Source organism: Epinephelus lanceolatus, chromosome 20, assembly GCF_041903045.1.
Source record: "Epinephelus lanceolatus isolate andai-2023 chromosome 20, ASM4190304v1, whole genome shotgun sequence".
Lineage (NCBI taxonomy): Eukaryota > Metazoa > Chordata > Actinopteri > Perciformes > Serranidae > Epinephelus > Epinephelus lanceolatus.
Genome location: NC_135753.1, coordinates 14921147 through 14938789, shown reverse-complemented (window position 1 = coordinate 14938789; position 17643 = coordinate 14921147). Strand labels below are relative to the sequence as shown.

General features: G+C 41.7%; 1 protein-coding gene across 1 annotated transcript in view; it reads right to left on the bottom strand.

Annotated features, from left to right (window-relative positions):
- Positions 1-14083, bottom strand: part of LOC117265110 (cadherin-7-like) — a 168384-nt gene extending 154301 nt beyond the window's left edge. Inside the window, exons 1-2 of the mRNA XM_033639504.2 lie at positions 13741-14083; positions 8583-9170 (exon numbers count right to left, since the gene is read on the bottom strand). Coding sequence (XP_033495395.1) covers positions 8583-8819 — 237 coding nt within the window. The 5' untranslated portion in view covers positions 8820-9170; positions 13741-14083. The remainder of the gene's footprint in view (positions 1-8582; positions 9171-13740) is intronic.
- Positions 14084-17643: the final 3560 nt, after the last annotated feature.

Below are 17643 nucleotides of genomic sequence, written 5' to 3'. Positions count from 1 at the left end.
CTTTAATGTTTAGATCAAAATAACCCAGTACCAAGTAGTACTGAAATGCTTCCAGTCCAATATACCTGCATTTAATCCTTTTGGGGTCTGATCCCAGACCATACTGGCTCCCCACCTGATCAGCAGACTGTCTGCCGAGCCGCTCTGCTCCCAGCAAACTGTCAATTCGATATCTGCGTGGTTAGCACAAGCTAACACAGCAGCAGCTGCTAACATCCACCACCAAGCCATTAAACAGTTCCAACGAATTCACACTGACACAGAAACTGCTCAGCTCTGTCATTAATCCCATTAATGAATGTTAGGTAACGTTAGCCATGGGGTGCTAATAGTTCGCCCCGTCACTGTGTGTGCACGAACCAGCAGGCTCCAACAACTGTCCGTGGTGCGGAGCTTACATTCGTGCAGCAGCAGCTACAACCCATACAGTCTGTGGTGTCTTGAAGTGCTGAGTATTTGACAGAGTTGGTAGTTCGACACCCTTAGAGGCCACCAAAATGTTTAAAAGTATTCATATTATGGGTATCAGATGCAGTACTCCAGTGGTATAGCTTTAAGGTTACTGGTATTGGTACTGGTATTGAAACCTCTAAACTATACCCAGCCCTACATAAAATACTCAGGAAACATGACGGACATTGCCAGGCATCTCATCAGCTGCTCGGTTTCTATAGTGTTAGGCTGAAAATTCAACTGTGCTGGTGTATTGGGAGATGCAGTGACTTAAACCAATGGTGAGTAAGAAAAAGTATAAATACCATAAAAACTTTAATTAAAAGCCTAGTCCCAATTAAACGCCAAGTCCCTTTTATTAGCCCAGTGTGGCTACACATTTTGATGAATAAAGGCCTGTCTCAATTTGGTCTGGTTGCCAAGCAGTTTATTTTTATTTAAGCTCTTTGGATGTAAAGAAACCAGATTGCTGACTGCCCACTTGAGCTAAAATTAGTTAGCTATGCTATTTAGATTGCGCCAGATTCAGTGGCAAAAACAAGTGGTGACTCCCTTCCTCTGAGGCTGTCATGAAGTCATAAGCTGTATCCGAAACCGCATACTAACGTACTACATATTACATCAGTATGTACTGCATACTGCATAGAAAATGTGTATGCAGTATGCCATTCCAGCAGACCGTTCGCAGTATGCAGTATACAGGCAAGTATCCCAGAATGCATTTCGCACTAGCCGACAGCGAAAGTGGAGAGTTCAAAGCAGGCTAAAAGCTATTTTAATTTCCGCTGTAGCGCTGTTAATATGTCACTTTATTAAGTTTTAATATTTTTTCAGGCGTAAAAGTAACCGTTTAGATCCCCAACATGTAGTCAGTTTATCCAAATAACGCCTGTTTGGAAATTTGAGAAGAGCTGCTGTGGGAGCCGCTGGCCGGGAGCAGCAAGCAGCTCGCAGCTGGAATACCGAGATGATCGCCAGTCAACCTCCATCGTCATCCTGGGGAGAAAGCAATCCGATGAACTGACCTGCTGTTCTTTGGAGATTTACCGCTGGCTGATTTAAATCCTTTTGGAAGATAAATGTTGGTTTCATAGATGAAATCTAACAATTGTAGCTGCCACATTAGTTTGTCTGAATATAAAGTGAAGCTTCATGTTTTTACTGGACAGAACAGCAGCGCTGCCTCTGGGGCTCTTATGTACAGACATCACAATTTCAATAAATATAAATGTATTAAAATGAACAGATCAGTCTATATTGAATTTCGTTTTGGGTTTTGATTATAGCGACATTACAGACAACATGATTTAGTGCATCTCTACGTACGTTAAGTCAGGTAGGTATCAAAGATTTGGCATGACGCTTAATAAAATAATATCACGCGCACAGTACAGTACGGGATAACGCTTAATAAAATAATAACATCTCTGCGGTATTCCCAGCTTGATCACTCTTGTCCGCCATTACGACAATTGACTGGTCCCGGTCAAGGGTGCATTGTACTGTGGGAAACAGTAGGCGAGGTAGACTGGTCTGATACATACTGTGGAATTTTTCCAAATCAGTACGACATCCGGGTATTTTTTGCATACCACAGATTTTGCTTTTGTTTGCATACTGCATACTATATACTACATTTTGGCAATATCAGTACGTACTTCTAGTATAGTATGCGGTTAAGGATATAGCCATAATGTTTGTCCATTCCTCAATTACCTAGTAAGCTCTTTATAAGGGTCCACCAATCAAAATAATCACAAGTGTTTTTCATTGAAATTTATCCAAGTTGTGCATATTGTTTTAACAGGATAAGTAATATTTATACTGGTTCAAATAAACAATTTGATCGCATTTCCTGTCTGTACTGAGCAGCAGTTTTGCATAAACGGAATTAGAGGCCTTACCCAAATATAAGCCTGTTTAGTTCAGTGATTTAAGCAAATGATAGCCTGGGCTACTGAGTGTACTGAACGGAACTGAATTGTTATCATATCATGGGGGACTTTATGATATCAGCAAATATTGTACTGTTGTCCAAAGGATCAATATATTGTTTTATCATGATGACACTTGATTTACTCCTCTACTAGACACTAGGTTAATTAATGCAATGTAGAACGCCAAATGCTAAGCTAATAATAGTGACTAGTGAAAAACAGTTGTTGTGTCTATGAACCTTGTCAGTAATTATTGAGCTGAATTTTATACTTTTGTTAAATGTCCTTGTTGTTCAGCCATGTTTTATGGCGGTTACAAATATTTTTATTTATTTAGTATTGTTGCTTTCTTTTACAGCCAAAAGCAAAGACTGATTTTGTTTAATGGGCATATGCCGTCTCATAACGACTGTAGGCCCCCATTTGAATCGAATCAAAATTGTATCATGGCAGAGTTTGTGTTAGCAAATACCGTATGGTTGTTCAGAGAATCAATCTAATGTCATATCATGATGAAACGAATGATTTACACCTTAATAAATAAGATCAAACAGTGACATTTGTCGCAAAGGGGAAAAAGCCGGCTTCCTGTTTCTCATGTTGCAATGTGTGGAACAAGTGTTTTTCTTTCTTCACTCTCACTTGAAGATTTGACAGCGAGCTATAAGAGATTCTTCCATCAAGAGATGTTTTCCATTTTCTCGCTCCTCATTGAAGTTCTTTTATTTATATTGGGAGAAATCCTTCTGTGAGTGTGAGCCTGAATGCTGCTTGAATTATAAGGTGAAAAATGTCCATCCATTACCCTGACGGTTAGCCAGACTGCCAAATTTGAAGACATCTCTATAAATAAACTGAGAATCAGCATAAGGGCTGTGTCTGTGAGCTCGTACCCCCTGTGATGTGAAGCAGCACTGTGAATTTCTCCTGTCACTTGAACATAAACTGATCCGCAATAAAAGATATGCCCTTAATAAAAGTTATTGAATAGAAGGGGAGATATTCCAAAGTGTAAAACGAGGAGAGGTGGTGCGTTAACAAAACAAAAACTCAAACACGCCTGCTAACAGTGCTCATTCAGCAGAAAATACAGATTGGTGCGTTTCAACACTTGCAAATATTTGGTCACATGAACACCCAGTGGAAAATGTTAATCACATCATGTTTACAACTAAGTGTTTGTTAAGTGGATGAGTTGCTCCGGCGTTTTTTCGCTTGTTTAAATATGTGCGTCACCAATTTGCAGTTTGTTCTTTAATGTATGTATCCACTGGCCTGATGTGACTGTAGTTGATTCCAGGCCAGTACACTTACCCGAGGCAGAGTGCCAAGGCATAATAGGACATTTGGTTGTGAAATTCAGAATCTGACAGAATGCATTAAAGCCAAGCAGACTGCAGATGCAAAGGGAGCAGCCAGGCCAAAGTGATGACTTCCCATTTCCTACCAACTATATCATATTTCTCTTTGCTTCCAGCCAACCGAATGACCAAATTGTGCAGTGACTGTGCCATTGTTTGGACACAGCGTCCTATTGTTTGTCATATTAGATACCCACACACATCTGACAAAAGCAATTACTGGTAATGTCACTCTGGTGTTTTTGCCTGTAACCTGCTGGAAATTTTAGAGCTGAGTACGAAGCTTTGGCCGCATGTGTTGGGATTTTTTGTGTTGTAGCCGAAGCATAAAGAATTCATTTCTAGTAAGGTCATTCTCTTGACATGGCAGGACCTTCCTTGTCGCTCACACTGAATCACGAGGTCAGGGTGTCCCGCCCAGACTTTTTGCAGCAGCAGCGTGCCCTTGTGATACCAAACAAACACACACCATGTGACAACTACGATCTGAGGGAACAAATAACGTGACAGCTTCTCAAGCTCCCGGGCAGCCTGCTCTGCCTGCGGGGAGTAAATGAATCTGATTTTTCATATTTCTGAAAGGGTTGGGTTGAGCTTGGGCACGAGGTCAGATGTAAAGATGTAGCCAGTCTGGCTTTTTACATGTTGTATCTGCCCCTAGACTGTCTGTGCTCCCACTTTAAACACACAAATACAAAACCAAGTAATCAATCAATACGTGTTTGGGAAAAAATAAAAAGAATACCTGTTAGAAAAGGGGTCTGGGAATGCGTATATTCCACGTGGATAAGCAAATCTCTACACATCTATGAATAAATAATCAGCCTGTGCATGTCCTTCGGGATTCACTAACAAGAAAAGCAATCAGACATGAGCGTGTGTAAAAGAAATTCCCCACTACTGCACTGGCCTCTCTTCTGTCATTTTCAAATGGGCAGCACAGGACAAGGACAACACGTCTGAATCAGAGAACAGATGTTCACAAATAATACTCTCCCCACAAGTCACATAGAGTAGCTATCTGGGGACGCACAGATCAGACAGGACAGGATTTTAAGATACTGTGGATGCTCGGACAAGAAATGACCTTTAGCTGAACTCCAGCAGTGTCACAAATACGCTCATTCTGATTTAGATGCTTTCCTCCGGCATCCCTCCGGCGAAAAATAGAGAGGAGAACAATAGGACAGTCAAATGTATCCTAATTCCAGCTGGAGACGCTAATCCAGTTCAGAGACAGCAAGGAAATGGGCTTGTGAGAGCAGACCCGGCAAATACATGCAGATGAGAATGATTATCCTGCAGATGAGCGGAAAGACGAAAACTAATTTAATAATAAGACCAGAAAATTCTCCAAGATAACAGGGATCTAGAGACCAATCCAAGACCCATCTGGCCTGCACGGCACACACTAGAGCCATTTTCCAGGCAGGAGCTGTCCACTTACACGCTGGTGCTGAAAGCTCTGTGTGCACCAGACACTGTGATGTAAACCAGCAATTTTACAACAGGCAACTTCAACATTAGTATTTGTTTAAAATGAGATAGAGGTTGTTATATTATGGATGCTATAAAGGTCTGGAAATAGTATATTCTGAGGTACTTAAATCCACATTTTTCTTTACTTTGTAGCTCTATTTCACTACTTCAGAGGGAAATAATGTTCTTTATGCTCCACAACATTTATCTAACATCTATCATTATGTCCAGTGGTGAAATGGAACCAAGAATGTTCATTCATTTTATGTAAGTACATTTTGAAATACTTGTACCTGTCCTTTACTCAAGTATTTACATTTTATTTTGCTTTGTACTTTTATTTTACTACATTTCAGTGGGAAAATTGTACTTTTTACATCACATTTTTTGTTAGCTATAGTAACTACAGTAACTGTAATGAAGTACTTTTATTCAGGTTCTGTATTTACGTACATTTTGAGGTACTTGTGCCTAACTTTTACCTAACTCTCAGTTTTATACTGTCTTGTTAATGTATTTCACTACATTTCAGAAATAAATAATGTACTGTTTACTCCACTACATTGATATACTATCTATATTTACAAGTTACTTCCTGAAGGGTAATGTAACTACTGGTACGTACTGTTATTCAGGTGCATTTTGAAGTACGTGTGCCTACATCTTACTTGACTCTTTCAATTTTACACTGTATTGTAAATCTGTTTTACTGCCTTTCAGAAGGAAATGATGTATGACATCTATGATTACAAGTTACTTCCAGTAGTGGAAGTACTTTACTTAAGTTCTGTACTTAAGTACGTTTTGAGGAACTTGTGCCTGTATTTTACTTTAGTATTTCCATCTTATTTTGCTTTCTACTCCACAACATTTCAGTGGGAAAAAATACAGCTACACTGGCTAGTTATTTCCAGTACTGGACTGTAACTGATTACTTTTATTCAAGTACATTTTGAGGAACTTTTTGTCTGTTCAATTCTATCTGTCTTGTAAATCTACTTCACTACATTTCTGAAGGACATAATGTTTGTTTAACGTTTCTACAATGATGCAACATCTGTAATTACAAGTTACTTCCAGTGCCTGAGTGTAACCAAGTACGTTTGTTCAAGTTCTGTACTCAAAGACTTTTTGAGGTACTTGTGCCTGTATTTGACTTGACTCTTCCCATTTTATACCAACTTGTACATCTACTTTACTGTATTTAGAAAGAAATAATGTACTTTTTACTTCACTACATTCATCTGACATTTATAATTCCAAGTTACTTCAAGTGGTGGAATGTAACTAAGCATTTTTATTCAGGTACATTTTGAGGTACTTGTGCCTACATTCTACTTGAGCCTTTTGTTATTATACTGTCTTGTAGATCTATTTCACTACATTTCATAAGGAAATAATGTACTTTTTACTCCACTACACTGATATGACATCTATAAGTACATGTTACTTCTAGTGGTGGAATGTACCTTTTGCTTTTACATTATATTTTATTAAAGCTAGAGTAACTAGTTCCTTCCAGTACTGGACTGTAATGAAGTACTTTCATTCTGGTTCTCTACTTGAGTACTTTTTCTGGTATTTGTGTCTACATTTTTTACTTTTTCCAGTTTACATCGTCTTGTTCTTTTACTTCACTACATTGATCTGACTTTTATAATTACAATTTACTTCCAGCAGTAGAATGTATCTACGTACATTTATCCAAGATCAGAGCAAAAGTATATTTTGAGACACTTGTGCCTGTATATTACCTGAGAATAACCATTTTATGTTACTTTATACTTTTACCTTCGTACATTTGAGGAAAAAGTGACTTTTTACATAATTTTTTTAATGCAATACTAATAAGTTACTGCTATTAATAGACTAACTTATTTTATTCAACTTGTGCACTTAAGTACATTCTGAAGTACTTATGCCTGTATTTTACTCGTGTGCTATGTGCTTCCTTCCTGCTCCTACTTCACTACAATTTTTTGACAGCTTTAGCACTACGTTATCTCTAGTATGAGACTGTAACTATCTACTTTCATTCAGGTAAATTTTGAGGTACCTGTGCCAGTATTGTGCCAGACTTGAATTTTAACAGTATACTGTCTACTAGGGAGCCCCTCTTTGCAAGTGAGGCTTTGCATGTTCTCCCCAAGTCAGCGTGGGTTTTCTCCGGGTACTCCAGCTTCCTCCCACAGTCCAAAGACATGCAGGTTAATTGGTGACTCTAAAACTGTCCGTAGGTGTGAATGTGAGTGTGAATGGTTGTCTGTCTCTATGTGTCAGCCCTGTGATAGTCTGGTGCCCTGTCCAGGGTGTACCCTGCCTCTCGCCCAATGTCAGCTGGGATAGGTTCCAGCCTCCCCACAACCCTCAAGAGGATAAGTGGTTACGAAAATGGAAGGATGTACAGTATACTGTCATGCACTTCATCACTACATTTCAGAGGGAAACGTACTTCATGCTCTGCTACATTTATGACAACTCAACTAGTTACTTTGCTGATTCAAAAAAAATAATGACAATGACAGAACAATCCAGCAGTACATAAAGCACCCTAAAAGCTAAACAGCAAAATGCTACTTATACATTAATGCATCAGTACAATAATCCAAATATGTAATATAAACAATAGTCATTTTTGCATAGAGTATTTTGAAATCGTGGTATCTAGATACTTCTTCCACTGCGCTGCTTACATATTTACCTGCAGGAAATGTGACCGACAACAGAAAAGCAGTGTTACATCTCATAAATGCATGATTAGTTCCTTTGTCGGTGTACCCTAACGTTAACTACACTATTTGTGACATTGGGAGGGTTTCATACTTTTTATCTGCCAAAACACGTATTACTTTGATCTATCAGCCTGTACCTTGGCAGAACATCTACTGTACAAAGACACGTTTCAGTAATATATATACCCACCGTTTCCTGGGGACTGATTACGATGCAAATTACCTTGTCACGTCGTACAGCGGCCTCTAAACTAAAACTGCACATTTGTACGAGCACATGCTTCAGCATGGCTGGAATAAAATGCAGAATACCTTCCTACACTGTCTGTGTTTTGTATTGTCATTTGTTTAACATTTTATATAGGGCACTGGGAATATGTACAATTCTATAAAACACCACTGTGTCCCAGATTCTGCAGGTCATTATGATAAGAGGTTATTGATATGTGTATTACTGTACAGCTGCACGAAACCCGCTGCCAGATCTGTGTGTGAAACAGTTTATCATATCTTTTCTTTTTTTTTTTATCCAGAGGTTGAAATTGCTATTTTATGTGCATGTAACATCACATTGTTAAGCCGTGCTAATGCTGACCCATTAACAGTCACAGATCGCTTACCTTGCCAACATAGAGCGGTTCATTTCCTGTGTACTCCTCCAATACGAAGAACTGGTTCCATACCCAGCTGCGTTTGTGCCTGTGTAGGGCCTCCCAGGGGTCTGGATCAGAGTGTGGGGACTTCTCCAGATCCCCAGAGCTGGGACTCAGCCCCCAGCAGCCCCTCTCCCGCAAGGGAAACAGGAGTGCCAGGAGAGCCAGGGCTCTGCATATGCCTGAACAACACCACCCCATCATCTGGGCCCCCTCCAAAATGCACCGAGGCCAGAAGAGGAGCAAAAAATAATTACAAAAAAAAAAAAAAAAAGACAGTGAGGCTGAAATGTCAAAACCCTCAGGGTTTTATCCACACAGTCCTGACCCTGTGCTTCAGCAGAGAGCAAGAGCAGTCAGACCCTGGAAAGAGCGCATGGGTTGAAAAAGAGTCAAGCTCTGCATTTTGCTGTGTTGCTCTTCTTTTTTTCCTGATTGGAGACTAAAAGTGGGGTAATTCCCTCCACTTAGGAGCCAGGGAGTTGACATTAAAGCCGGCTAACAGGGTCAGTGGCGACCAGGCAGGCTTCGACACACGGGCTGTATAATTGGCACCTATCAGAACAGAGAGAGAGGGAAGAGAGAGGGGGAAAAAAGAGAGAGACAAAGACATAGAGGAGAGAGGAGAGAAAGTACCGTCAGCAAAATTGCCTCTGTGACCGCAGTCACTTTAGACAGCAAGTAATGTGCTTGCTGATGCAATGATAATGACGTTTTTCACCAATCATGGAGAAATTGAGCAAAAATGAACAGACAGTAAATATTTTACATACAATCAACACAATGTCTTTCACCTACACACATGGCAATGACACACTGGGGTGAGGTCAAAAGTTAATAGGGGTAAGATGGAGGGAAAAATGACCCGCGCATAAGCAGAGAGATTTCACAGCGAATGAAACAACAGTCTCCGCATGGAATAATAATCAAACGCCATTCAGCTGGCTCCCAATTACCCAGGCTTTGCCTCACCAAGGTCATTATTTTGTCATATTTTTCTTTGTATAAGAATGTGGCATAATGGTGGCGGGGCTCGCCACTCAACACTAACAAGCCACATGATCTGTGTGGCGAGCTCTCATCGCCGAGATTAAAAATAAATCTGAGCTGTCAGCAGCATGATGGCCCGAGTGCTCCTGACCTCTACTCCTAGCAGTCTGTTTGCCGGCCGGAGCACATGTGAGGGGGATCTGTCTCCCTGACGTCGTCATGCCGTGACAGATCCCCCAAGACGCCAGAACATGAAGACTTGTCAAAGCGGAGAAAAGCATCAGCTCCTGACAGATAATGTTCTTCATGTCACAACACATCCTGGCAGTCCTGAGTAGCTGAGCAATTACATAAACTTCATCATATCGCTGGTATTATCTGTCTAATTTGACAATGACTTCGACAAATTCCCTTTGGAAAAAAAGAATTTGGAAGGAGGGACATGAAAACACAAGGAAGAGTTCGCCAGCAAATGTCTGCCATATCTTGAGATGACGCCAACTGAGAAACGGCATTTAAACTTTGAGCGGTCTTCTAAAAGCAGACGTTTAGAAAACTGAGAGTTCGTGCGCACGTATATTTATTCCCTCACTGACCTCTCTTTCTCTCTCCTCTACGCAGAGTATTGGCAGGGCCCTGGACGAGGAAGGTAATTGCTTTGGCATAAAGTGACCTCTTTCTTCCCACACAGATTCTTCAGTTCTCATTTTACTTCCTCTCTGTTCCCCCCAGCAAAATAAAAACAGCACACCACACATCCTGTGGAAGGGATTTGTTATATTTCACCACAGCAAAGTCATTATCCGGTGCTAATAATCAACACGGAGATAAATAACAGCTGCACCGTTGTCACCTCGGCAGATGTCAAGATGTTTGTGAGAAGCAACTTGAGGATACAGGAATTTATATTGAAAAGCTTCACTTTTAAATGTGCAAATTCTTAATAAAAGTGTGATACATTTTGTGCAATCAAGATGCAGAAAGCTACAGACTCTGTCCAAGGAGACAAAAATCGCCCCAAAACATTCACTCTGATCTGCTTCAATAGGAACCAGGATACAGAATAAGCGCTAAAGCTGCAACACAGGAATGTGCACACACGTACACGCACATTCAAAGTCACTGTCTGCATGACAATTTAATGGCAGAGGTGGAAAGTGGAGCAGATCTGGCTGCAGGGCAGCACGGGTGGTGCAGGCAGGTTGCAGCGGTGGCATTGTGGGGGAGAAAATCGGCGCAGGGTCAGCTTGAGCCAAGCGGCCAGGTTAATGCTCTCTCATTTCGCTAAAAGAGATGGGAGTCAGATGCAGAGTGCAGATAACACTAATGTAGTTATGGGCGCAGCAGATATTGGCTTGTTATTAAATGAGCTCTTGCTGATTTACTGTCCAAATTATTAAACAATTCACGCTGCACAGAAATCAATTTTTTCAATACATTTCTACTGTTAATCACTGGAGAGATTAAAAGCGTCAAATCTAGCTTGAAATTAGCTGCTCCCTTCGCAAACAAATACAAAGAGATGAATGTGACAAGAGTATTTCATGAGAGGATTTTCTCATGACTATTTTCTCCATTTCTTCTTCCTGTTGGTGTCAGGTGATTGACAGTAAGCAGAGCGTAACGCAACGCAGCGCCGATATGAAAACACTCGACTCGGGCAAAATGAAGTGACAACGAAGCAGAAAGGAAAAACTTTGAGCACAAAAAAAAACAAAAAACCACAAAACAAATGATGGCGTCGCGTCGGCTGTGATGGATTATCTCACTCTGTGGAAGTTGTTTTTTCATACTGTACAGGAGTGAAAACCAGGCCTGATGTCTCTGAGTATGATGACTGACTGTGGAGCTAAAAACCAGGAGGAAATGTAAAGGAGGAGGACTGGCACAAATGTGAAAAAAAAACAGAAGCTTTAACTACCAGATATCAAACTGCCTGCTATTCCTCATTTAAAGGCAGTTTCAGGCTCCTCTTGAATAGCTGCGTTCCTGCCCTCATAGCACTGACAATGTTTTGGTGCCAAATGTTCTGAAACCAAAAAAAAAAAAGTTCAAATATCAGAACAAAATATCACCCTCTGGCTGACTCAGTTTACCAACACAAGCCTTTTAAAACTGGTCAAGTCAAAGAGTTGGACTCCCTGTAGAGAGGCAGACTCATTGTTGGGCAGAGGTGTCAAAGCTACGACGCCAAATTAAGTGAAAATGTGAGATAAAGCCGTGAATGTAAAGCCTCCCAGTCATCCCCCGGCTCTGTTTCTCTTACACACAGGCTTCTAATCCCATTTGCCAGTCTCACAACAGGATTACCAGTGCTACAGCGCTCAGTAACCAATCACACGCTTCCTCTGATCCATATTCTCCTCAATCATTGAGTGTCTTTACTCACGGGCCGGAATACACAACACAAACTGCCGAGAACTTAATTACGGTTTCAGACACTTCATAAATGTGGGTGTCGTTTATAGTAAAGCAGCATGTAGATCAGGACTGGTTTTGATGTGCTGTGTGACATCTGATGTTTGCAATTCAAGGCAGAGCATGAGTAGCACTTCAGCGGATTCTCCTGCACCTTCCCAGTTTGTTTGTCTTTTTCAGGGGTGAATCAGAGCACAGGGTCAGTTACACAGCAACCCTGTAGCTGCTGGGTCTTCAAGGAGACAGACAGACCAGACTGTTGCTGATGCAGGAGCTTGAACCTCCGGTTAAAGTGAGGTCTCCTCACTTGCATTCATTTGAATTCCTCTTGCGACCCTTGCTAGTAGTTTTGAGGCTCACTGACACTGTGTACGTTTCACATGCAGCACAGGAAAGACAATGCAACATCTGTAAGGAGTGCAGAGAGTCCTTCTCTGAGTAAATCACTCTTGAAGAGATGCTAGAGTTGCAGGGTGAGGCGTTGGTGTGTCTACCAGACAGCAAGTGGATAACTGATAAATGAAAAAGTGCAGGAGGTGTGACACTGAAGGAGTCCTATCTTGTGCCTGTCATGCATTTTAATTCATATTCCTGTGATAGAGAGAAAAACTGTTAATGAATAATAAATATTTTTTTTGGAATAATGTTTTCAAAAAACTCCCTTAAACTGAGACCTTAAGTTGCACACACACGCAGACACAAACATATCCCTCCATGCCCTTAAAGCGACATGATAATTTATTAATGCTGCTGATGGGTTGTGCAAAATACTGTATCACGCTGTATACCCGGCTCACTGTGGGGACTACAGGGCTTACAGGCAACAAAAACACATTTATGCACAGTCAGGGATAAACTTGATGCATTTTGCTTCAAAATAAACCTACAGTGCAGTAAATATCCATCATCACAAGTCATTTTATTGTGTATTGATCCATTCTTTTTTAAACAAGTGGAACATTGCGCCAGTGTATGCCCCACTGCAGTTATTAGTTTCATGAATTCATGAATATCCTCCAAACATGTGGGGATGTATCAACCCAAACTAGGGCAGATCTTTTAATTTAGAAAATCCTTAATTTGATTGAATTTAACTTCTTTTTTTTTTTACCCTGCTTGCAGTTTTTTTCACTTCTCATTATAAAAATGAGATCTCACAGCCCCAGTTGTGCACTCAGCGACTCTTTGACGTGGACTCTTTGCAGTGTAAATCAGCAGGTACCCCCTGTGCTCGGCCTCGCGCACCGATGTGACCTGACTGCTTTGACCCTCCTGTTAAGTATCAATCATTGCGCATTAACTGTCAACACCTGCACAATGCAGGGAGGAGGAAAAAAAGTTCGCAGGGGCGCACCTGTTCCCGAATCGATACGAGACGTTTGTCCGATAAGAAACAGCTCGCATCATTAACACAGATCGATTAAACATCTGAACAACTTCGGGGGGTTTGAGGGAATAAAGCGGAAGAGGGACAGAGGACGGTGGCAAATGTGTACATGATGGGAATCAAGCAGCACGGAAACACCGACAGTAAAAAATCCCAGTGAGCGACCGCCGCAGGAAACCTGTGTCCATGGAATACTAATTACAGAATAAGCGACGGGACAAAAAAATGCACGGAATACATAAGTAGACCATAAATTAACTGAGATGCATTGTGGGAATGTTGAAAAAAAAACACATGATTGAAAGTGCGCTTTGAATCAGAAATACTCACCAAAAGAAGATGGGATAACTTCACAGTAGCACAGATGGTGTCTGGTGCTAAAAGTTGTTTTTCTCTCTCCACAGGAAAAATAGAGGGTAGCAGATCATGTCGAAATAAAGAGTTGAAAAGTTTTCATGGTGAAATTAGTCCTGATGGAGGAGCAGGGCTGCTGGAGATCGGCTACAGGATCGCGCGTAAATGCTCACCCTTGGCAGGGATGTGGCAAGTCTGATCCTCTCTGTCTCTCCACCTCTTTCACCCTCTCTCTATCTCTCCTTCTCTCCCTCCCTTCCTCTTTTCTCTCTGCGCAGTGCTGCCTCTGTGCAGGGAACCCCAGCTGCAGGGTTTTGGGTATGTATCTATCGCTCTCTTACATAGGCAACAGGGGGACGCGCAGCAGCGAGGATGGAGTCAGAGCGCCGGACGAGACAGGAAACGCTCTCTTCATCTGAGCCAAATCCTCCCTGACTGGAGTGGAGAGAGCCTATCGAAATAGTTTGACCAAAAATAAGTTGGCGTGGAGGGAGCCAGAAACACACGCAGCGATTTTGGCAGAGAAAACGAGGAGCCGAAATTTTTTTCCAAACCTGCCAGGTTTTTGGCAGCAGATGGCATGTGTGCTGTTAAATGATTTGCCTTGGTGAAAAAGAAAAATCAATACAAAATTCTTGACACCTTCAACCAATGAGAGTGACTGACCCCCCCCCCCCCCCCAAATTCACATTGAGAATTAATTAAATCTAACAAGTCGCATGTCAATATAAAATAATTACATTTTTTTGCAAAATGTCATAATATACACTTCCCAAATTGACTTTTTGAACGCCCTATTTCCGCATAGATATCTGTGCTCCTTTTTATTCAGACTTTTGTTTTTCATCCAATTAGCTGCAAACTGAGCTCCTGCAGTGACAGAAGAATGCAGCATGAGTCTGGCCTCTCTAAACTACAGCACCTCTACGCTCACAGACCTTCCAAACAGCACCAGTATTAGTTACTAATTAGTGACAGTAAACATTGTAAAGGCTCTCCAGTTAACACATGCTCAGAGAATATATCCTCTATTCCCTTCTGTCACTGCAAACAGTCTGAACTCTGATTTTTACATACATTATATTTAAATATATTTACACCTGTTTCACTTTAAACACAGCCCTGATCATTAGTCGTCGCGAGCCTTATCGTCTGTGTGTTTTTCTCTGTGCTATTTGCATCTTTCAGGCAGAATATATTACAATCCTGCTGCTCTCTCTGTCATTTAGGAAAAAGGAACACTGACCCAAACTAATAGAAAGAGCAGCCTCTGTCTGTCATACCTGGAAGAGCAGTTAGCAAAGATGAAATTAGACACAGGGGACAATGGACAGGTAAAAATAAGCTCCATTACAATGCAGTGGGATAAGAGGAAGAATAATGTTGGGAGGTAAAGGGAATGTTAAAGGAGCAGAATGCAAAGAAGATAAAAGTGAGGAGGGCTGGACTAAATAAGAACTCAACTTAAAGGGAGACAGAGTACAGAGGGAGAGTGGGTGTGTGATAACAGAGGGAGAGGTGAAAGGGAGGAGAAGAGGGAGGTGTATGGCAGGAGGGGGGTGAGGAGAGAGAGGGGGGAGGCTGCAGTTCAGCGGTGAGAGTTATTTAATTGGAGAGTGACATTGGGAGCCCGGCTCGTCAGCTCTTCCCCATCAATCACTCGCGGTCAGGAGATGCCTGAGGTGATGTGGCCCGCGTCCCGCTCCCTCAGGATCCCACGGCCGGCCCCGGCATTTAACTGCCATGCCTCCATTACATCTCCTCCACCCTCACCACCCCCGCTTCCCCGCATCAGGATGCTCTGACCTCCGCTCACCTGGCCTACTGTTATCTGCTCCCCTGTGACACACCGCTTGATGGGTCTTTTTGTTCACAGACTAACAAGAAAAACAGTGAAGGGTTACTGTAGCAGCTTATAGAGCATTAATAAAATACGACCTTCAAGGACAATCAACTTTGGTTTCTGCATAATATTTGCCGCTATACACTGAATGTCAATGGCTGCATTTAGTATTTACATGTAGTTATGGCTCTAATACAGTCAGGGGAACTGCAGTGATAGTATGAGCTTACAATAATGTTTTCATCAGTTGGGTTTCCATCCAAATGTAGCACTAATATGAACCTAATCTTCAGAAAACTGCCAAAAGAACATGCAAATTTATGCAAGTCTCTGTCTACTACTGTTACACAAATATTGGCAGTAAGTTCATCAAGCTAAGCAGTTGGTGGCACTCGTCAATACACAATGTGAGTCATGTGACGATTTGAATCGCGCATCTTGAACAGCTACCTACGTGCCCGGTCTCGCTCCAAAGTCATTGAAATCCGGCGCTTGGGTGACTTGCGATGCCAGAAACCAACGAAAAAGACATCCCTATTGTCAGCATGATATGCGGAAGGTTGCCATTATAATTTAACAGCACCTGGTGGCGTCAGAGGGAAACGTGGCGGGACAAGGATGAAAATTAAGGCGCTGAAAGTCCAAGAGGGGTGGGTGGTAAGGGTGGTGGATGGGTCCAACAAACAACGACTTTTACCCGAGAGAGCTGTGTTTGTGTCCCGTAAGATTTTAAAGCCAAACCCTGTTCTTCTTTCCTAAACATATCCACGTGTTTTTGTTGCCTAAATCCAACAATGAGAGTTTGTTGTTGATGGGGAAAAAAGTCAATTTCACAGTGTTGTACCAATGTAGTACGTTTATCTGTATGTTAATGTTAAATTTCCTGTGAAAATGGAAGTGTATTTTGAAAGCAACGCATGTAACAGGCAGAACTTGACACAGTGTCCCAGAACGTCAACAACCAACGCACCCAAGATACCTTGCACGTCGTATGTGGACGGTGAAAGTCCATGACCAAACATCAATATGTGACAAGAACGGAGTGAGAATGTGCTGTACCTACGACTACACCAATTGGATAAACCACATACACTCACTGACTCCATGGCGATTTTTGAGAAATCACAAAAATGCAAAATAATAACTGACTGCTTTATCGCTTCTACAACTGAACGCTTGTTAAATAATGTTAAAATAAAGTCAATCCAACAACTTACCGCATACTCAGATTTGTTCTGCCTGCTTTTGTCAAGTCCGGGTACTCCGGTTTCCTCCCACAGTCCAAAGACATGTAGGGTAATTGGTGACTCTAAATTGGCTGTATGTGTGAATGTCAGCGTGAATGACTGGCTGTCTCTATGTGTCAGCTCTGTGATAGTATTGCAACCTGTCCAGGGTGTACCCCGCCTCGGCACATATCAAGCATATCAGAGTTTATTGGCTATTCTGTATACTTGCAGTAATGTTTTTTTGTTGTTGTTTTTTTTTTTTAAATGAATGCCTTATCGAGTTTGTATACTTTTTACTTTTTAACACTACTTTTCTAACTTTCAGGGCCAGAGAATTACATCTTATACATGAACATATTCTGTAATGACTAATATTGTCAAAAATGCATGACTCACATCCATGGTTGTAACTCAGATCGTGACACGAAACTCAGATCGTGACGTGGTTTGTCCAAGTGGTGTAGTCGTAGGTAACTTTCCAAGATGGTGTACCTTTTCGCGCATGCATGACTCACATCGACACATGACTCACATCAGAGGTATCAGATGGTGTTGTATGGAGCAGTTCCTGGGCATGTGTCTGATACCTCCAGGGCTGCCTGGTCAAGGCAAGATGGAGGGATCAGTGTAAGTCAGCAGAACCATCAAGGCTCCACCACTACACTGAAGACCCCACAGATGTTCCTGACCAGCACCTGCCCCAAAAGCAATGGACAACTCTCAAACGCCTGAGGACAGGCGTAGGACACTTCAGGGCAGCAATGCAAAAATGGGGTCTCGTGGACAGTGCCCACTGCGAATGCAGGG